Source organism: Bison bison, unplaced genomic scaffold (assembly GCF_000754665.1).
Source record: "Bison bison bison isolate TAMUID 2011002044 unplaced genomic scaffold, Bison_UMD1.0 scf7180017864276, whole genome shotgun sequence".
In the NCBI taxonomy this organism is placed as follows: Eukaryota; Metazoa; Chordata; class Mammalia; order Artiodactyla; family Bovidae; genus Bison; species Bison bison.
Window position 1 is genome coordinate 235,221 of NW_011494848.1, and position 23,111 is coordinate 258,331.

General features: G+C 36.1%; 1 protein-coding gene across 3 annotated transcripts in view; it reads right to left on the bottom strand.

Moving 5' to 3' along the window:
• RAB6A (RAB6A, member RAS oncogene family) overlaps positions 1–23,111 on the bottom strand; it is a 91,285-nt gene that overhangs the window by 4,987 nt on the left and 63,187 nt on the right. For all 3 annotated transcript variants that reach the window (XM_010848841.1, XM_010848842.1, XM_010848840.1), the window contains one exon: positions 17,940–18,033. In XM_010848841.1, the coding sequence (XP_010847143.1) occupies positions 17,940–18,033 (94 nt within the window). The remainder of the gene's footprint in view (positions 1–17,939; positions 18,034–23,111) is intronic.

Genomic DNA, 23,111 nt, shown 5'->3' on the forward strand with positions numbered 1-23,111 from the left:
GGACATGGAACAACAGACTGGTTCCAAATAGGAAAAGGAGTTCGTCAAGGCTGTATATTGTCACCCTGCTTATTTAACGTATATGCAGAGTACATCATGAGAAACGCTGGACTGGAAGAAACACAAACTGGAATCAAGATTGCCAGGAGAAATATCAATAACCTCAGACATGCAGATGACCCCACCCTTATAGCAGAAAGTGAAGAGGAACTCAAAAGCCTCTTGATGAAAGTGAAAGTGGAGAGTGAAAAAGTTGGCTTAAAGCTCAACATTCAGAAAACGAAGATCATGGCATCCGGTCCCATCACTTCATGGGAAATAGATGGGGAAACAGTGGAAACAGTGTCAGACTTTATTTTTCTGGGCTCCAAAATCACTACAGATGGTGACTGCAGCCATGAAATTAAAAGACGCTTACTCCTTGGAAGGAAAGTTATGACCAACCTAGATAGCATATTCAAAAGCAGAGACATTCCTTTGCCAACAAAGGTTTGTCTAGTCAAGGCTATGGTTTTTCCTGTGGTCATGTATGGATGTGAGAGTTGGACTGTGAAGAAGGCTGAGCGCCGAAGAATTGATGCTTTTGAACTGTGGTGTTGGAGAAGACTCTTGAGAGTCCCTTGTACTGCAAGGAGATCCAACCAGTCCATTCTGAAGGAGATCAGCCCTGGGATTTCTTTGCAGGGAATGATGCTAAAGCTGAAACTCCAGTACTCTGGCCACCTCATGCGAAGAGTTGACTCATTGGAAAAGACTCTGATGCTGGGAGGGATTTGGGGGCAGGAGGAGAAGGGGACGACAGAGGATGAGATGGCTGGATGGCATCACTGACTCGATGGACGGGAGTCTGAGTGAACTCCGGGAGTTGGTGATGGACAGGGAGGCCTGGCGTGCTGTGATTCATGGGGTGGCCAAGAGTTGGACACGACTGAGCGACTGATCTGATCTGATGAGAAGGTCAGTCTAGTCAGAAATCACTATCTTAGAAAGCACCACACCACACTCAAGTTGGGTGAGATGTTCACTTTGAGAGGCATGTGGGAACAGAAACTGACTGAAGGAACAAAAGACTTACACCTTTTACTTTGTGCCCAGACCTATCTATCCACTTACTGCGTAGAATGGTAGGTGAAACTGCCACATTATTTCCATCATTTCTCTTTTTTTGTTAGGCATTCAGTGCAAAATTCCTATAAAATGCACATATGATGTAACTATCTTGTACTAAATAAATAAGTACTTGCTTAACTTGAGGCACTGTCTAAAGTTCTCCAGAGACACAGAAATGAACAAGATGTGGTTTTTAGATGTAAGGAGCTCAAAATTTGGCAAAGGATATAGACTGAAACCATTCCTTGTGATACAATGTTATGAGTGCTATAAATTAAGGAACTAGAAAATGACAGGCGAACACATCTGTAAGAAGGCCCTGTTCAAGCAGATGAGAAAAATTCTTAGGCAATGACATTTGAGTTGGGATTTAAAGATTTCACTCAGTTGAAAACCATACCATGGAAAGCACTTTAAGAGTTTAAAAGCACTTTAAAAGCATGGAAAGAGTTTAAGTGTTCGATAAATGTTGCTGTATTAAAATGAGAAGTAACAGAAAGAAGGCCAGAGATGAAAGAATGGAACTATAAATAATCTGTTTAGGGAAAGAAGTATAGAAAAGGAGCAAATCTTTATCTGTAGGCAATAGCTTGATGGGGTAGGATTAAGGAAGATATGAATAAAAGTATAATTGTCTTGGTTCTATAACATTTAATAGCATTTTAAAGATGTGCCAAAGTTAGGCATTAGCCTCAATATTCAACCAAAATCAGTTATTAGACTTAAAACTGCGGAATGCTTACCTTAACATCATTTCTGCTACTCAAGAAATTGTGCATGACCAAAGATCATGCATAATTGTATAAATTACTATCAATCAAATCAACACAACATTAATTGTATAGTGAAGTCAAAGTGAAAGTCACTCAGTTGTGTCCAACTCTGCAACCCCATGGACTGTCCATGGAATTCTCTAGGCCAGAATACTGGAGTGGGTAGCCTTTCTCTTCTCCAGGGGATCTTCCCAACCCAGGGATCAAACCCAGGTCTCCTGCACTGCAGGCGGACTTTTTACCAGCTGAGCCACAAGGGAAGCCTAAGAATATTGGAGTGGGTAGCCTATCCCGTCTCCAGAGGATCTTCCCAACCCAGGAATCGAACTGGGGTCTCCTGCATTGCAGGCAGATTCTTTACCAACTGAGCTATCAGGAAAGCCCATTAATTATTAATTAATTATACAATTAATTAAGCCAGTAGTTAACTGTGTAAGGTGGGTCCATATGGATTAATATATGAATACTCAGTTTCAAATAAAGATCAGCATTCTCTAGATCTAGATACAAGAATAAATATTGCAACAATTAATGTCTGTGAAAGCTGTTAATGTTATGAACAAAAATAACAAAATTTACAAAAGCAAAATGAACAGAGAAATACACTGACATAGTACTTTAGATAAATGTAGGAAAAGTATTATGCCCTTTCAAAACTAGCAAGTGTTTATAATTAATGCATGCAAAGTTGGACAATAATTCTAATCTTTTTGAAGTTTTTATATATTAGTATTAGATAATACATTAAAAGCAGAATGCCAGCTTTGTCAGCTCAAAATTTTATGCATCAGGAAAGTCTGACACCCATTAAAAATCACTTTTCATCCAGAGGTGAAGAATATAGAGTATGAAGGAAAGCATTTTATAGACAATAAGAAAGACTGAAAAAAAAAGTGTTCCCCTGCCAAAATCAACTGAAAATAATCATCTATTTAGGGCTGCAAACCAGTATACTGTATAGTGATTATTGGAATGATCTAGCAGCTGACAATATGGCACTAAATCTTGTATCCCAGAAATTCATTCTATAATGATGATACTCAGTTTTGGCTGCCATGATTTTCAAGAATGGATAGATAGTCCAGACCAGCTGGAACACACAATATGTAAAAGAATTAGAATGAAGCTATATATATTGAAGGGCAGACTAAGAAAGACCTGAAAAGAATGTGGATTTCATCCTAGCAAAGGAAGGTGCTAAAAAAAAGCATGCATTAAGACTTCTTTCTATAATTCCAGCATCTTACTATAACTATAAAGTCATATAAATCACATATTGAAAACAAAAGATACTAAGGTAGATGGCTAAAAACTAAAAGGTGAAGTTTTTACATTCTGGGTAGGTCACTTGACAGGCCATCTTTCTGTTCCTCAATTTTCTTATCTGTAAAATGGACTTAAGATAATAGTACACATAATTAACTAGATTACTATGAAAATTAAGTGAAATCATTATGTAAACTGCTTAAAGACGATCTGTTATATAGTAAGTCTTTCATATACAGTAGCTCTATTTCTATTAGAATAGAATATCATTCACAACCATCCATGGTCCTGTGGACTACGGAAACAGAATGTTTTTCCAAATGTTATGAAATTCTGCAAGAATTCGAGGACTACAGCAAAACACCAACAGATACAAAATTCTGCTTTAGGAAACAATATAAAACTGACAGGAAAAGTGTGGGGGCTGGGAGAAACTATCTGAAAATATTTAAGCGGAACTGAAATGTCCTTACTTAGGGAAATCTAGAAATTACCCCCAAGATCTCATAGTTTGGTTGGACATGAAATATTTATTTAATTAACTGCCTACCTGTTTATAATCTACATAATCTTTCTGGCTCCAAAGGATATTTTATTACGTGCTAGCTTAGAAATTGAATTTTTTTTTTATGGTGGAGGCACAGAGGTCTGTTTACCTTCCATGAAAATGGAATGAAGTTTACAAGTTTTGAGACTTTAAAAAAAAAGCAGATAACTAATGAGGTCTTTCAAGGAGGATATTGTTAGAATTACAGTCAACTATCTATTCTCATAATACACCATACCACAGTATTTAATGTGTTTATAGTATTTAATGTGTTTATAGAAAGACACAGAATTTGAGCCAAGAAACTCTGGTACTAACTACCCCATTATTACAAGTTTTGTGACCTCAAGGATATGAATTCCTCTAATCCTTAGATTCCTTCTAATAAAAAGGGGGACGTAGTTGTGCAGTTCAAAGGTCATAATGATGCTACTTTTCCTTGAACATCCTCCCCTACTCCCAGCCCAATCAGTCTAGTTGACAGATCTTGACGATCCATTTCCTGGTAATTCCTGAGAAAAACGTCCCTAACCCACTACCAGAATTCTTCAATCCCACCATCTTACAATCAATTAAATACTTCTATATATTCTGATCGGAGAAGGCAATGGCACCCCACTCCAGTACTTTTGCCTAGAAAATCCCATGGACGGAGGAGCCTGGTAGGCTGCTGTCCGTGGGGTCGCTAAGAGTGGGACATGACTGAGCAACTTCACTTTCACTTTTCACTTTCATGCACTGGAGAAGGAAATGGCAACCCACTCCAGTGTTCTTGCCTGGAGAATCCCAGGGACGGGAAGCCTGGTGGGCTGCCATCTATGGGGTCCCACAGAGTCGACTGAAGTGACTCAGCAGCAGCAACAGCATATATTCCGATAGTACCCTGTATTTCTTCTTTCAGAACTTTTAATACACTGATTGCAATGGCCTGTTTACCTGTCTATCCCTCTAGACTTTAACCACTGGAGGACAAGGCTCATAGTTCATTTCTGCTATCCTCGTACATGACATGCAATAGATTTTTTTTTTAAATGTTAACTGAAAGAATGGTTAATACATGTGAAAACACATTAGAAAACATAGAGTACAGTACAAATGGTTGTTAGTGCCTTTAACCACTGACTTTTTTGAGTTCACTTGCATCTGAATTCCCAGCTAATCCTTTAGGCATGACTATCCATAATACTATTTAGCACATGACCACAGATCTGATAAAGCCTCTTTTTTTAATCAAGTGAAATAAAAGTTAGCAATACTTATGCCCATCAAATTCTCCCAACTCCCAAAAAAGGCAACAAAAAAAATTAATGTATTCAGTTTCTTGTAGAAAAAGGAAATATAAAAGGAATATGCAGAGTGACAGTGAAGGAAAACACTGATAAACTTCAACTTGATGAACAACAAACGCCTCTAAGTATCTCCAATCAAATATGAAAAAGAATTTTTTTAAAAAAGTTAGGATTTGACTAACACAAGAAAATGTAATGGGAGAAAATGACAAGAGGAACCAGAATAACAACTGGTAGATCAGAGAAATATGGGCTTCCCCATTGGCTCAACAGTAAAGAAGCCTCCTACCATGAAGGAGACATGGGTTTGATCCCTAGCTCGGGATGATCTCATGGAGGAGGAAATGGCAACCCACTCCAGTATTCTTGCCTAGAAAATCCCATAGATAGAGGAACCTGGTGGGTTACGGTCCATAGGGTCGCAAAGAGTTGGACATGACTGAGTGAGCACACACGCACACAGATAAATATACACTTAAAGCAACAACCCTCCATTATCTATAAAATTAAATATATTACACACAGAAGGGTAAATAGGTTAACATGATCCCATAGGTTCTTCCCACTGTTTTATTTAACTTTGAGAGTAATTAGAACTAAATACTTCAGGAAAGCTTTATTGAAAGGTTATGTGTGAAGTCCAGTAGTTCTCAACACCTATAGTGCATCTGAATTACCCATTAAACTTAAAAACAAACAAAACACCAGAAGCTTGGGTTCCATCCCCAAAGACAGAGTAAGCTAGTTTGGGGTGGGGCTGGATATTCAGTGTTTCATTCAAAAATCTCCAGATGATTCTAATGTACTGTGAAAGTTAAAGGCCAATGCTATAAAAATAACCTGTAAGGAGTGTGAAGTAATCAAATCAAGTAAGGGAAGAAAGAAGCTAATACTGAGTGTTTAACTTCACACACTTTTTCATTTTTATCCTTGCAGTAATTTGTAAGGAAGGTATTAATATCCCCATTTTACAGAAATCTAAGGCTAAAGAGAGTATCTGCCATTCACCAAATGAACAGCAGAGCCAAGATTCTGAAGTTCATATTTTTCCTATTATCTTATGTTGCCTAGTATAAATAGAAGTTGTTTCTTCTGTGGGAAGAGCTGTGTTAAGAAATAGCTAACAATCGATTCTGGGTATAGGAATTTGCTTTGTGAAACACTGATAATATACAAATTACAGACATAAAAATTTAATCCATTTTCTGTAATCTAAAATTTTTGCCTATAGCTTTAATCAATGTATTTGAAAAATTTAGTTCTCCTCCAAAATACTTCAGTTAAAAGGGTCAATTAAAAAGGTCAAGCGTCACTAACTTATACTAAAGACATCCGAAAATGGGCTAAGAAATGCTTTCCAAAAAACCAAGTTCAACCCTTACATAAATATATGTAAGAGACAAGAAGGAGAAAATTCTGGAGGTTTAAGCTGTTTTAAATTATTAAAGGAAAATCTATTTCTTAAATGCCAACAATATGCTAACAGAGGCTTCTGCTAAATTAGAAATTACAGTTGACTAAATATGGGGTCGGTACTGTTGGTAATATTTTTAAAAAATCCTCTCACTTGTATTTACTGAGTATCCACTTTCTTTCTTTCTTTAACTTTTTTGTTTTTATTTTTTGGCTGCACCATGTGGCATGTTGGGCCTTAGTTCCCCGACCAGAGATCGAACCCACACCCCCTGCATTGGAAGCATGGCATCTTAACCACTGCACCACCAGGTAAGTTCCAAGAATCCACTTTCTACAGACATTTTGGGGCATCCTTGCCAGGACGCTTATTAGGACATTTTCTTTTCCTGGAAAAATGGTATCAATTCCACTTGGACCTCCAGGTGTATGGTATTTTACTTGTAATTTCTAGGGGGAAATAGACATTTTAAATTGCAGTGACAGCTAAAGGAATTAGCTTTGGGGATGATGACAAGCTGAGTACTGGCTCTCCACAGAAACTTTCAAGTTGAATACTTTGGGCTATAATTTAAGATAGTTCATTTAAAGGGGTAAATTGGAGATCTCAAAGTAAAATCACTGTTGCTACCAGTTCTTACCTTTATTATAAAAGTAACTAAGTATTTTATAAGCAAGAAGAAATTCCATTCCGCAAGCCATCCTAATCAGCTCTGTTAACATACAAAAATTTTTCCATTATGAATATAATCTTTGTAAGAGCACGGAGTGTATTATACATCACTATAATTTGCACATGAGTGCTCAGTATTTGTTAACTTCGATTTTTTTTTTTGCTAGATTTCTATTTTAATTTTAGTAGCCAAGCATTTCTTAAACAAAGTATTACCTGGGTTTTTGGTTGTTTTTTTTCAATAACTCTGAATAATCGTTTTGCTTCTACCCTTACCTCTCTACAGTCTACTTTTACAGAGTAGCCAGTGACTTCTTTTACATCCTAAACCACAGCATGTCAAATCTCTGATTAAAACTTTCCAACAGCTTCCTATACTACTCAGATTATTCAGCCAGCCAGGCTCCTCCATCCATGGAGATTCATCAGGCAAGAATACTGAAATGGGTTGCCATTTCCTCCTCCAGGGGATCTTCCACACCCAGGGATTGAATCCATGTCTCCTGCACTGGCTGGCGGATTTTTTTTTACCACCGAGCCACCTAGGAATCCCATATTACTCAGAATAAAAGCCTAAATCCTTGTTACAGCCTGCATGGACATGGACCTCTGTCCCCTAGTACTGTCCCTCTGTACGTTTATTTCCTATCACTTGCCTCCTCCTTCACTTCACTCTAACTGAAGCAGCCTTACTATTCCTTAAACATGCCAACGACCTCTGAACTTCTCATTGCACTTGATGCTTAGAATGTTCTTCCCCAAATACACAAACAACATACTCCCTTAATTCCTTTAGATATCTGTTCAAATATCCTTATCAGAAAGGCTTTTCTTGATTATCTTTCATAAAACATCAATATCCTAACACTTTAACTACTACTCTTTATTTCCCTGACCTTACTTTTACTTTTTTCCAAAGCACTTATAGCCTCATGAAGTACTGTATTCTCATTTATTGCCTAACTTTTCATACTAGAATGCAAACTTCATAATGGTATGGAATTATGATATTTTGCTAACTGTTGTATCTCCAGTGCCTGTAACACAACAAAACTAGGCATGTAGGAGGGGATCAATAAATATCTGATGAGTGAATTAATAAGAACATGGTCAATATAATAATTTCTCATTTAACCAGTTCATATCCACTTGTATATGGATTCCTGACCATTCAGTGATATTAAAGTCCTACTGTGTTAGGGATATAAAGCACAAAAGGATAAATTAGGGGTAAGGTTAAATATGAAAGAAGCAGAATGGTGTAGGGTTAAGAGCACAGATAATAGACCTGGGTTCAAATTCTAGCTTCAGCTATAATCTTAAGCAAGTCACTTACCCTCTAAAACTTTGGTTTCCTCTCAGTGAGATGGATATACCTATCTACTTCACAGGGATACTGTGAGAATAAGTGAGATCAACACTTGGTATATTAAGTGGTTCTAACACATAGTAGCTGGGTAATTTGGAAAAAACTGTATAATTTCTGTGTCTCAGATCTTCTAAAATCAGGACAACAATAGCAGCAGACTTAGAGCACTGTTACATGGATTCATTCTTGTATTCAACAAAAATCTAAGCATTTATATACTGTATGTAAAGTACTTGGTAAGAAGACAACAAAGAAATGTTTTAAACTTAGTATTTATGATTTATGACAAGTATTTATACAATGTGTACTAGGCAGTCTTTTACTGTATGTTAACTGCTCTTCTTTCTTGGAGTATCATCTGTCTTTTATGTATCTAAATCAAGTATGTTCCTTTTTTTTGGGGGGGGCTGAGCCATACAGCATGTGGGATCTTAGTTCCCTGACCAGGGACTGAACCCATGTCCACTGCACTGCAAGTGCAGAGTCTTAATCACTGGACCATCAGGAAGTTCTCAAATATACTTCTCAAGGATTTAACTTTTTTCACAGCATTAAAATAATTATTTATTTATTTGGCTGCACCAGGTCTTAGTTGTGGCACACAGGATCTAGTCCCCAGACAGGGATCGAACTTGAGAGCCCTGTGTTGGCAGCATGGAGTCTTAGCTACTGGACCACCAAGGAAGTCCCTTTTGCGGCATTTATAAACAAAGTCTTCCTTGATCATCCTATCTGAATATGATCTTATTCATGTGTCACTATTCATTTCACATCTCAATAATATCTTACTATCATGTAGCATTTGCATCTTTTATCATATACTACCTACCTTTCACTACACAGATTTCATGAGAACGTGATTCTTTTCCTCAGCTATAAATGTTTTGAAGCCGAGAACTTTATATTCTCTGAAGAACCAACAGTGGTAATACACTGTAGGCACTTGATACTTGTGGAATAAGGTATGTGATAAATTACAAGATTAAGATCTGCTATGAGTCAAGAACTATGGTGGACATGGGATATGGTGGTGTGGCAGAGACACCATCCCTACCAATGCTTAAAGTAAGTATGTCTTCTCAGCACATATAAAACAATTTTTTTCATATACACATGCAACTCCACTATGAACAGCACACAAGTTTTCACTGAGTTGTTAGTGCTGATGCCCATCAGTTATCATTAATTTCCCAAAAAGTCCTCCTCTCTCTTTCAAACAAATCTTTTTCTTCTGATAAGTATTGATGATTTTAGAAGAGAAAGATCAAGGAGTGTTTCAGTTCTATTTCATTTTCCAGTAATGCAAAATTACATAATATAGCAAGAAGGGTAACACCCACACACTGAATACTTTACTAAAATAATGAATTAATCATCAGATGAAAAATGAGGTAGAACCTTAAATATTACCTTGTCATTACCATTTCCTTCAGCAATTTTAATATGAGACCACTTTCACAAAGAAAACAATATTACTGTTTTTTAAGAACAAATTTAGAAAAATAAAGGATAAATTTTTCTTACGCTGTTTCCATGACGATTTTAGAGTTAAGTGCTTAAACCAAAGAGTAAAAGGTTTTAAGCCAAGCCCATTTTTAAATAAGAATAAGTAGCAATAATGAGTAGGAATAAATTATTTTAAGCCAAAGCTCTCAGGCACTAAGACCCAATTACTTGAACCATGGTTAGACATTAAATGATGCATTAGTGAAATCTCTCCTAGAATTGTTTAAAAAGGAAAACAAGCAATAGAGAAAGCCTATTTTAAGCTTTTATTATATGTATTATAAGCCAGTACATGAGGGAGTGGGGAGGAATCCAATTAGCAGAAAAAACTAAAAACACATCTCTGTATATGTAAAGTACAACTAGATGGTACCTTTAGTACTGATAAACATGTCTTATATACAGAATGACTTCTGTCTACCTTCGGTGAAAAGGCATGATTTTGTCAAATAAAATGAGTACAATGCACAATCATCAAAAGGAACTCTGTTTTGCAAACACATGGCTGAATAAAACACACACAATGGTTACTGAACAGCTCACAAGAGTGTGATTCCCAATGTGTTCCATGGTAGTGACTGGACTGTAAAATTTACCTAGTAAATTTTTGAATACCAGCACCATTTCTAAATTGTTACTGACCTACAACAAAAACTCCGAAGGAATTTGACATTATTTCTTCAAAATCACTTCTTTTGATATGTTACTCACTGACCAAATAATTTACTTCAAAGATCTACTGATATTGATCTTAGATAAGCAACAACATACAGAATCCAGGAGTAAACTAACCTTCAATATTAAATAAGACTAAGTATGTACATGCTAAATAGTCTCAGCTATTTCATTTATCAGATATTTTAATTTTTACCCCAGTTCAAGATAGACTCCACTTTTGGTAACAGCACAGCAGCTTGTATAGGACTAATACTCTTGCAGATAGCAATTATTAACTCTGAACAACTATTTGAAGACTTTCAAGAGTAACAAGAGGACAAGAGGACATACAAACTAGGAGTAATTCAATCCTGGGAAAAACGGAACCCACACTCAATGGGTGAGAGTCATGCTTATTAACAGGTTTTCCCAAGAGCCAATCCTAGCTTGTACAATAAAGGGTGGCTAGAACTCAAGCAAAAACTAGAGTTTTACATGTTTGAGGTGTCAACTGACTACCAGGATGGCCATACTGATGAAGGAAATAACAAAAAGGAGGGAGCCAAGAGGAGGGGCCCTAAAATCAACACATAAAATTCCTACAAACCCTCAGTTAACTCCTTAGTGGTACATATGTAGGTGAAGCTCTAAGGAGTCACCATCTAGGTGACTTCAAGGAACTACTTGAAAGCAAAAGCTAGAAAGAATGCTGAAAGAAATGAGCAGAGATTTCAGCTACCACCTGCATCAGGGATATAGTTTAGAGTTTGAATCTCACCAAAATAGAAAAGCTTGCTAAACATCTCAGGCTTTCTACAGGTCCACCCAAACAATGCATAATATCAAACTATACAAATTCATGATCATCAGCCAGCAATATAACACCCTGCCACAATACAATCCCAAATTTTAGAGAAAAATACAGAAACCAGAATCTCTATGTATATACTATGCCAAGCATACAATAAAAAATTACTAGATACATGAAACAGAAAAGAAAAATCTACCTAGAGTCAAGAGAAAAAGCAAACAGCCAACAGAAATAGGCTCTTAGCTGACCCAAACGTTGGAATTTGTTGCTGTTTAGTCACTCAGTCGTGTCCGACTCTTTTGAGACGCCACAGACTGTAGCCCGCCAGGATCTTCTGTCCACAGGATTTCCCAGGCAAGAATACTGGAGTGGGTTGCCATTTCCTTCTCCAGGGGATCTTTCTGACACATGGATTGAACTTGCATCTCCTGTACTGCAGGTAGATGCTTTACTGCTGAGCCATCAGATACTTCCCATGGTGGAATTAGCAGACAAGAACTTCAAAGCAATTACTCAAATATGTTTAAGAACTTAAAGGTAACAATGGCCATAATGATTGAACAGATGGGGAATTCTGACAAAGAAATGGGAATTTTAAGAAATAAAAAAAATTTAGGACTGAATTAAAATATCTGAAATAATAAATTCACTGGATGGATTTCCTAACAGTTTAGATATGGCAGAAAAAGGATCAGTGAACTTTAAGACACTTCAATAATAATATATAATCTGAAAAGAAAGGAAAATAAGATCATAAAAACAATGAGTAGAAGCCTTAATGACTAGCAGGAATGGGATAATATCAAGTCATTTAATAGATGTGCCACTGGAGAAAATGAGAAAATGGGACAGGAAAAATACTTTAAAACAACACATTACAAACAGAGAATGATATAAATTAGAGTTCCCTTCTCATTAAAAACAATGGAAGCCAGAAGACAATAGAAAGGCAACTTTGAAGTAATGGAAGAGAAAAATCTCTTTCCAAAACAAAATTTAAAAACTCGCAAAAACATTCTTCAAAAGGCCTTTTGGCATACGTGAAAGCAGAGAGAATTTATCACTAGGAGACCCCTGAAACAAACAGTAAAGAAAGTTATTTAGGCTAAAGAAAAATATCAGGTGAAACAGATCTGTAAGAAGGAATGAAGAGCACTGGAAATGGTAAATATATAGGTAAATAGGATTATCTTTTTTCTTCTTTTAATTACTGTTTAAAGCAAAAATTTAAATATTTATTGGGCTTCCCTGGTGATCTAGTAGTTAGGAATCTGCCTTGCAATGCAAGGGACACTAGTTAGATCCCTGTGCTGGAAGATCCACAAGCTGCAGAGCCAACTAAGCCTGTATGCCACAACTACTGAGCCTGTGCTCTATAGCCCATGAGCCGCAACTACTGAGCCCATGCACTGCAACTACTGAGCCCATGCACCTAGAGCCAGTTCTTCACAAGAGAAGCCACTGCAATGAGAAGCCCATGCACCACAACTAGAGAGTAGCCCCCCATGAGCTGCAACTGAAGAAAGCCCACATGCAGTAGTAAAGATCCACCACAGTCAAAACATAAAAGTAAATCTAAAAAAAAAAAAACCTTTAATATGGAGGTTTATAATATATGTAAATACAAAATATGTGACAACAAGAATACAAAGGACAGGGTGCATAATCTCATATGAAATGGCATAATACTAACTCTAATTTAACCCCTAGAGCAACCACTAAAAAGGTTATGAACAAAAGCTAAGGATCAAAAAGAGGAATTAAAACACAACATAAAAATATTTGATTAAAACAAAAATGACAGAGGGACAGGTAGAAAGCAAAGAGCAAATGGTAGAAATAAACCTAACTACAATTAAATCTAAATAAACCAAACACTCAAATTAAAAGACTGTCACACCAGAGGGAAAAACAAAGATCCAACTGTATAACATCTACAAGAGACCCACTTGACAAAGAAAAAGAGATACCAAGTAAACAGTAAGTAGAGAGCTACTGTGGCCATATTAAGATCAGATAATGGAAAGGAGTATTATTAGAGCTAAAGAGCAATATTTCTCATTATTTTAAAAATTAACACATTAGGAGGATAACAACATTAACATGTATGCATCTAATAACAAAACTTCAACACACATGAAGTAAAAGCTGACAGAAGGAATTCCCTGGTGCTCCGATAGTTAGGACTCCATGCTTTCACTGCTGAGGGCTCGGGTTCAATCCCTGGTTGGGGAACTAAGTTCCCATGAATACAAATATTGTTATAGAGAAATTTAATACCCCATTCTCAGTAATTGACTGAACTACCTACCTCCCAAAATTACTAAGGCTAAGATTTGAACAATGCTATCAATTGTCTTGACCTAATTGATATTATTTATAGAACACTGTACCTGACAACTGCAGACAAGTTTTTCTTTTCCAGGGCACATGGAACATTCATCAACATAGGCCATGTACCAGGCCATAAAACAAGTCTCAGTGAATTGTAAATAACTAAAATGTTATAGAGGATATTCTCTGATCACAGCAGAATTAAATTAGAAGCCATAACAATATCCAGAAATGCCTCAAATATTTGGAAATCAAACAACCTATTTCTATATCTTCCTTAATGTGAAAAGTGAACCCGCTCAGTCATTACATTTATCAAAATTCATCTAATTATAAACTCAAGATGTGTACATATCACTATAAATACTTATCTTAATAAACGAATGGAAAAAAGTTCAATATAAGTTTAGCTAAATTAAAACAAATTCAATGTATCTTTATCTAAGTTGCAGTCAAGGTACTGAATGAAGGAAAATTCCCCATGTAACCTAGATTTCTTAAGCTTAAGACACAGTCGAGTACAGTCAATAAATTATTAATCAAGCTCAGTATATTATTCTTTATTCAATGAACATTTATTGAGTTCAGTCTAATGGGAGGCAGAGCTGACAAAAAAACTTCAATATTAAAAGTGCTACTACAACAAACAGGAAAGGCACTTAATCTACATTTGATTATGTTTAATCTGGGCTTTTAATTACAGATAGCAAACAGGGAGGAAGGAGTGTGTTAGAAAGGACAATCACATACAATGAAAATGTGAGAACACAGTAAACTTCAGGCACTTTAAGATGTATTGTATTGGGATGACCTGGAGGGATGGTATGGGGAGGGAAGTAGGTGGGGGGTTCAGGATGGGGAACACAGGAAGGAAGGATTCATGTTGATGTGTGGCAGAACCAATACAATACTGTTAAAAAAAAAAAAAAAAGATGTATTGTATGGGTATGTGGTGGCCAAAGATTAGAATTGTGATATATGGAGGGGCCAGATCACATATTCTGAACAGGAGAGCATAGCATATTAAGGAGTTTGCTTAAAATTCAGGATAAAATTCACAGATGTAACCTGAGCAGATCTGTATTGTAAAACAATCACTCTGGCAGCAGAATGGAGAGTAAACTAAAGTTGGGCAACGCTGGAGCAGCTATCAGTTAATAAGTTATGGGAGCAAACAAGGCAATAAATCAAGAGAGCTTCTGGGTTTCACTACATTTGTCCTCTTACTTTATGAAGACACATTTGACACTTGGGAGACATGACATTTAATTCCTCATGTTTTGAATTTGGCTTCTACAAAAGATTGAGGAGTTGGAGTGTAGGAGGCCTGTCTTCTGTATCTAACAGGGATTAGGGAATTAATATTTGCTCAAACAATTATCACACTGAATATATTTGATATAATTGACAAACCATCTCTATGGCTTTCTGTGTCTTTTTACAAAGTATGGTTGGCATGAGAAATCCCTTGGTATTCTTATTAAAAATGTAGATTTTAGGATATTAACCTACACTTACTGAATCAATATCTGTAAGTCATGCCTCAGGAACTAGTAGTTTATATAAACTTTCAGGTAACTGATGCACATTAAAATTGAGACCCATTAATCTCTAATCCTAGGAAAATAAACACTGAACTCCAACCACACAAGGTGCACTGTCCAGTCAAGAATTGGGCAATGGTTACTGGGCAGATTTGATAAAGATTTTACTTAGGAAAATTTGAATTTTTCCATACAGCTAACTAGTATCAAAGACTTTAAAAAAAAAAAATTAGGGTGACTTGTGCAACTAAAAAGATAAACACTTCCATTTAAAAACCACAGGTCATTTAAAAAATTAAGTTTTTAAAAGTGATACTCTAGCTGATTAGTTTTAAGTTCCTTTATAAAACCTAACTCAAGGAACAGATAATCCATAAAAAATAATTTTAAAAAATGGATTATGATTTATTTCTTATCTAAAAGTTAAAATCAGTCAGTAATTTCCACACATGGCAGAAATGCATTCTATATGATGCACTATCTACAGTTAGGGGGGAAGATTTTAAACCTATTACTTAAATGTGCTTATTAACATAAGATTTTAGTTGTTTTTTAATTTTTCATTATTTCATGGGCATGTGAGAACCCCAGGATTCTTTCTTCCGCAACTTAATTATATAAGCTAACAAGGCATAGGTCTTTAAATATTGAAATAAAATTCTAACACACCGTGGTACTCTCTATAAAATAAAACGTAATGGTTTTTATGAGTTAAGAAGCTACAAAAACATTAAAAGGCAGTTCTGTTCCAAAGTTTGAAAATGGAACTTTTAGTCACATTTATATTTAAAAAAATAACAAAATCAGGTCCTAATAGAATAGGGACTTTAGCAAAACCACACATTCAGACATATCATCTAAATAAGGAGAAATAATAAAGTAGCAAATGTGTTTCAAATTCAGGATAAGATTGTTCTGTAAAAAGTCTCTCTTCATTTTCAATGGCTATCAATATCTGTCTGTACGGGTCAGGCTTTTAGAAAAAATTGCATGGCAAGTGATGAAAATGTTCTAAAGCTGAATTATGCTGATGGTTGCACAATGATGTAAATTCACCGAAAATAACTGAATCCTACACTTAAAACAAGTGAATTTTGTGGTACACAAATTATACCTCAAGAAAGCTGTTACTAAACCTATGAGATTACTTAAGGTTGGGACTAGGGGACCACAGCAACCCCTTCTTTAGACATTAACCCAGATCCAAAGATGTCTTGGAGAAGTCCATATTCTAACATATAAGCAACTATTTCACATCCTTATCAAAACATCCGTAATAGAGAAAGGTAGATGAAGCTACCCACTTCTTTGTCTTAATACAGTAACATATGATAATATTATGGCAACTTTTATTACTCAAACTGTTTAATAAATTCCTTATATACTTGCAGGCTCTGAGAATATATAATTTTGATGGGAAAGCAATTTTAGTACAATGTGGTAAGTTCTGTAACAGGGGTTTCACAGGGGTCAAGGATCTGTGAAAGCACACATGAGAGTCATTTATCATTAAGTGATAATACCTGGAGGTATGGTGGAGAATGGGCTTCCCTGGTGGCTCAGATGGTAAAGAATCCACCTGAAATGGGGGACCTGGGTTCGATCCCTGGGTTGGGAAGATCCCCTGGAGGAGGAGATGGCACCCACTCCAGTATTCTTGCCTGGAGAATCCCCATAGACAGAGGAGCCTGGTAAGCTACAGTCCATTGGGTCACAAAGAGTCAGACACAATCAAGCAACTAAGCACAGAACAGCACGGTGGAGAATGTAAGAGAAAATACCTCTAAATAGCTGACATCTAAACTGAAACTTAAAAATATGGGTAGGTATCCGTCAGGAAAGAAGAAAATGAGTATTCTAAGTAAAGAGAACACAGCATGAATGCAGATATGGAGCCATGAAACAGTATACTATGAGGACGAAATTAGTGACAATTCAGTATTACTTACAATGAGAATTTTTCATAAAGCTCTACTTACTCAGTTTCAAGGATTTAATTTTACCCCTTTACTGATAACATACGATTTAAAAAATAATTTATTGGGAGGTAAAGCCTATAAATCTGGGACAGTACTCTATATGATATGCAGACGTGAAGAATTAAGCAGGTAAGTTTTTGGTTACCCCTATCTTTAAGGTAACAACTTGATAAAGTGAGGTCTCCCTATATTTTCCTGCTCTCCAAAACAAGAATAAACACTGTTATAAACACTGTTAATACCAGCAGTTATTAAGGATAAAATAATCAGAATGTATTTTTATAACAAGCAAAATACCAACCCTGAAAGCAAATACTTGTTTTATCATAATCTTCTCATCAAACACTAAAATGAAGAAAATTCACCTTAAAGTAGGGATGCAGTTAGAGTATGGCAGGTTTACAACCCAGCAATCATTTTCTAATCATAATGAAATACTCGTTCTATGAACAATCTGAAAAGTTTGACAAGTCTCTTCTCTCTTTTTCCCAAACTATGCCACATTTAGATTTTTCACTGTTCACTGTAGTTATGTTGCTAATTCATGAGGCTTGCTACTGTCAACTGGAAGAAAATCTTACACTAGAGAATAGAAAACTAATACAATTATTTTAAAATATATTTTTTCAATTTGATAACTTTAACCCACTCATTCTCAAATAACTTACCTGCTTTACATTGTATCCTGCTTTTGCACTAGTTTCAATAAACATAACATTCAGCTCTTTGGCTTTCCTCTCTCCTTCCTCGATTGACACTTGCCTGTAGAAAAATAAAAAAAACAAATTCACCTTTTTGAAAGATGATGATATGAAGATTATAAACAAGGTTCTGAACTTTTCTTAATACGGTGCTGGTTATACAGGTAAGACTAGTTTGAGTAAAAAAACTGCAATATACTTAAAATTTGTTCACTTCTTAAGTCAGAAAGACAAATACCATATGATATCACTTATATATAGGATCTAAAATATGATATAAATGAAACAGACTCACAAACATAAAGAACAAACCTGTGGCTGCTGAGGAAGGGAGGGATGGAGTGAAGTTTGGGGTTAGCAGATTCAAAGTATACAGAGTGGATAAACAAGAACCAGAGGTGTATAGCATAGGGACTTATATTTAATATTTTATGATAAACCATAATGGAAAAGAATATATAAAAAAGAATGCATACATAACTGAATCACTTTGTTATACAGCAGAAATTAGTACAACATTATAAATCAACTACACTTAAAATCTGTGCACTTCCGTATTTTCACCCAACTAAACATTTTTTAAGGGCATTTTTTTAAATGATTTGCTTTTACCTGCTGAGCTCACTTTTATTTTTTAAATTTTAAAAACTTTAATAGCTTAATGGGTTGGCCAAAAAGTTCGTTTGGGTCTCCTGTAACAGTCTACAGAAAAACCCAAACAAACTTTTTGGCCAACCCAATATTTTAATATCAGATTATAAAAATTTAGTTTTGTGATTAAAGTTTTTTAATGTAAAACAATTTTTAATGGCTAGACATTTATCTATTTTAACCAGTCTCAAAGTATTAAAAATGTATGTTGCTTTCAAATTTTACACTACTGTGAAAATGTTGCTATGGACATCTTTGTGCTTTGAGCACTTTGGATCATTTCTTTAGGTTGGATTTTGTGGATTTCTATAACTGGAACAAGTGAGTTAAAGTCACATATGTTAAAGTTTCTTGATACACAGTATTAATGCTTCTTTTACAGGGAAGCTTCTCAAGATGTCAGCTCTTCAAGAGCAGTATTCTCTCATTTATCTTGGTGTTCCTTGTGCCCAGCAATCATATAGGTGTTTAATGAATAAGCAACTATTCTAATTAAATGGATCTAAGATGACACCACCCTTATGGCAGAAAGTGAAGAGGAACCAAAAAGCCTCTTGATGAAAGTCAAAGAGGAGAGTGAAAAAGTTGGCTTAAAGCTCAACATTCAGAAAACTCAGATCATGGCATCCGGTCGCACGACTTCATAGGAAATAGATGGGGAAACAGTGGAAACAGTGTCAGACTATTTTTGGGGGCTTCAAAATCACTGCAGATGGTGATTGCAGCCATGAAATTAAAAGATGCTTACTCCTTGGAAGGAAAGTTATGACCAACCTAGATAGCATATTCAAAAGCAGAGCTATTACTTTGCCAACAAAGGTCCATCTAGTCAAGGCTATGGTTTTTCCAGAGGCCATATATGGATGTGAGAGTTGGACCGTGAAGAAAGCTGAGCACCGAAGAATTGATGCTTCTGAACTGTGGTGTTGGAGAAGACTCTTGAGAGTCCCTTGGACTGCAAGGAGATCCAACCAGTCCATTCTAAAGGAGATCAGTCCTGGGTGTTCATTGGAAGGACTGATGCTAAAGCTGAAAGTCCAAAATTTTGGCCACCTCATGCAAAATGCTGACTCATTGGAAAAGACCGTGATGCTGGGAGGGATTGGGGGCAGGAGGAGGAGGGGACGACAGAGGATGAGATGGCTGGATGGCATCACCGACTCAATGGACATGAGTTTGAGTGAACTCCGGGAGTTGGTGATGGACAGGGAGGCCTGGTGCGCTGCGAATCATGGGGTGGCAAAGAGTCAGACACGACTGAGCGACTGAACTGAACTGAACTGAACTGAAACTATCAGCTGATAAATCTTACTTCTTACAAAACAGAAAACCAAAGCAATGTAAGAGAATTTCTACAAGCTCGCACCACATCTATCCTACAATCTACTTGTGTGTGTGCCTCATAGTCTACCTCTAGACCCACGACTGTGGAAGAACTGTCCTTATTCCTCAAACTTATACCAATGTACTAGATTCCGCTCTCTTCTGGTCTACAAGAAGATACTATTCTACAATTTCTCCACCTTCTAAGAGCAAAATCATTCTTTATATATAATACTTCAACTGCTAATGCTTTATTCTATCTGCTTGTTATATCTACTCATTCTCTATGTATTCAAGTATAAATTTTTTAAAATATGTTTTTTTAACCATTTGAAAGTAAGCTGACAATCAGCAGTAGAACTTTAAACACTTCAGCACTATGGGTTTCTGAAAAACAATGATTTCAGATGCCCTAAAACTTACTCATTGGACCTTGTCTCTATCTACAATTACTGCCTTGGAGATCCTATGCAGTCTCATGGCTTTAAATATCATCTATATGCTGATGACTCTCAACTTATATATCTAGCTTAGACTGCTGCTCTGAATTGCATGCTCACAGCCAACTGCCTACCTGACCTCTAATTATTAGGATAGCTAATAGCCTTTCTACACTTAAAATGACCAAAAGCTGAAGTCATGATATTCCCTCCGAAACTGTTTCTTGATGCAGTCTCTCCTGTCTCAGTTAATGACGGTTTCTCAGGCCAAAAATCTAGGGGTCATTCTTGACGACTCCTTCCCCAACATAATATATTCCATCCATCAGTATATATTCTATCTATTACATCAGTATATCCTGTCAGTTCTATCTTCAAAATATCTAAATTTGACTACTGATCACCACACAAGTTACCACTGTCCTGGTCCAAGTCATCATTATTTCTTGCTTGGAATCAAGTCTAGTTTATCCTCTTCTCTTCTCCCCTTATGCATTTTCAACAGAGCAAACAGTGACCTATGAGAAGCTACTCCTCTGCTTAAACCCTCCAATCTCATTCAGAAAGTTTTTACTTTGTGCTACATGATCTGGCCTTCACTATCTTTCATTTTATTTTAATTTCATTTCATTTCCATATTGCTCTTTCCATCATTCTCTTTATCAGTTATATAGGATTCCTTGCTGTCTCTCAAATAAGTGTATTCCCGACTCAGTAATTTTGTATTTTCTGAGTCATCTGCCTAGGACCTTTTCTTCCTCAACATACTGGTATAGTTAACTCCCTCACTTCCTTAGCTTCTTTACTCAAAAGTCACCAATCATCTTCTCAGGGAGCTTTTCCACTGCTATCCCATCTAATATTAAAAACTTGTCCTTAACATTTCATATTCCTTTTCCCTGCTTTATTTTCAACCTTAGCATATATCACTATAAAACATGCTATTTTTTTTATTTACTTATTGCCTGGTTTATTCACTGGAATAAAATCTCCTTGAAGATTTTAGTTCACTATCCTAAGAGTAGCATCCTCTGAAATATGCATGATACTCAATAAATATCTCCTGAATCAATGATTATTAGTCCATAAACCCTACATGTGAAGGATTCCAGGTAGAAATTCTAACTAGTTGTAGAACTATAAGTCACCTCAATAAAATGGTTCAAAGTTAGCTATACCAAGGTTCACAACAGTGGTTTGGATTTGTCAGAAGCACCTAGAAAGACTGAGACTTCCTAGGTTGCACAAGTGGTAAAGAACCTGCCTGCTAATGCAGGAGACAAAGAGACACAGGTTTGATCCCTGGGTGAGGAAGATCCCCAGCAGGAGGCCATCCATGGCAACCCATTCCAGTGTTCTTGTCTGGAGAATCCCCATGGACAAAGGAACCTGGCAGGTTACAGTCCACTGGGTCCCACAGAGTCAGACATGACTGAAACAACTTAGCATGCACATACCTAGAAAGATTAATTAAAACACAGATTCAAGGAACCTACTCTGGATTAACTGAATCTGGAAGGAGGCTCAAAAACATCAAAAAATTTAAAGTTGACCACAATCCTCTATAGCCAGAATCTTAAAAGAGGGTCTAATATACCATGTTTACCAAGTGATTCTCAGGTTTGAAACATCTGTGAAGCACTGGGCTACACAGGACAAAAAGAATACTGAGCATCTAGGTGCTAAGACACTATAACAGATATATTCTGGTCTTTCCTCTCAGTTTTCATGAAAAAACTAATTGTCAAAGAAAGTGGAAAAGCATTTAACTTTAAATTGCTGTTATTAAAACTTTTTTTATCTGATTACAACAGTAATTTTTAAAAGACCAATACAATAAACTCCTATATAATCCCACTCTCTTCCCAAAAAATACTAGTTAAATTTCATTTATTCTTACACAGATTTGTTCTAGGCCACAGAACCATCTTATTTATTTACTTGTTTTAAAGACAAAGGATTCAGGTATATGCAACGATCAAGGGTTTTTAAGCTTCATGTGTAAGCCAGCAATAAATTCCTCTTTTTTCCTTTTTTACTGACTCAAAGAATTTCACTTATATTAATAAAATACTACTACTACTACCAGTCATTTAGACTGATTTTAATTCTTTAATATTACAAATAATGGTACAATAATAACTCCTCTATGTTCATCTTTTCAAATTTCTGTGGGTATATCTATGGAGTAAGTTATTGGAAGTAGATTTCAGTCAAAAAGTATTTTAAATACTGATGTTAAACTGTTTCTGCTAAAAATTGTATTAGTTACATTTTCAGTGTATGAGAGTTCTTATTTATTCAGACGATTGATGATACAGTGCATTATCAATCTTTTGAATAATGGCCAATCTAAAAGCATCACTATGAACAAAGCTAGTGGAGGTGATGGAATTCCAGTTGAGCTATTTCAAATCCTGAAAGATGATGTTGTGAAAGTACTGCACTCAATATGCAGGCAATTTTGGAAAACTCAGCAGGGGCCACAGGACAGGAAAAGGTCCGTTTTCATTCCAATCCCAAAGAAAGGCAATGCCAAAGAATGCTCAAACTACCGCACAATTGCACTCATCTCACATGCTAGTAAACTAATGCTCAAAATTCTCCAAGCCAGGCCTCAGCAATATGTGAACCGTGAACTTCCTGATGTTCAAGCTGGTTTTAGAAAAGGCAGAGGAACCAGAGATCAAATTGCCAACATCCACTGGATCATGGAAAAAGCAAG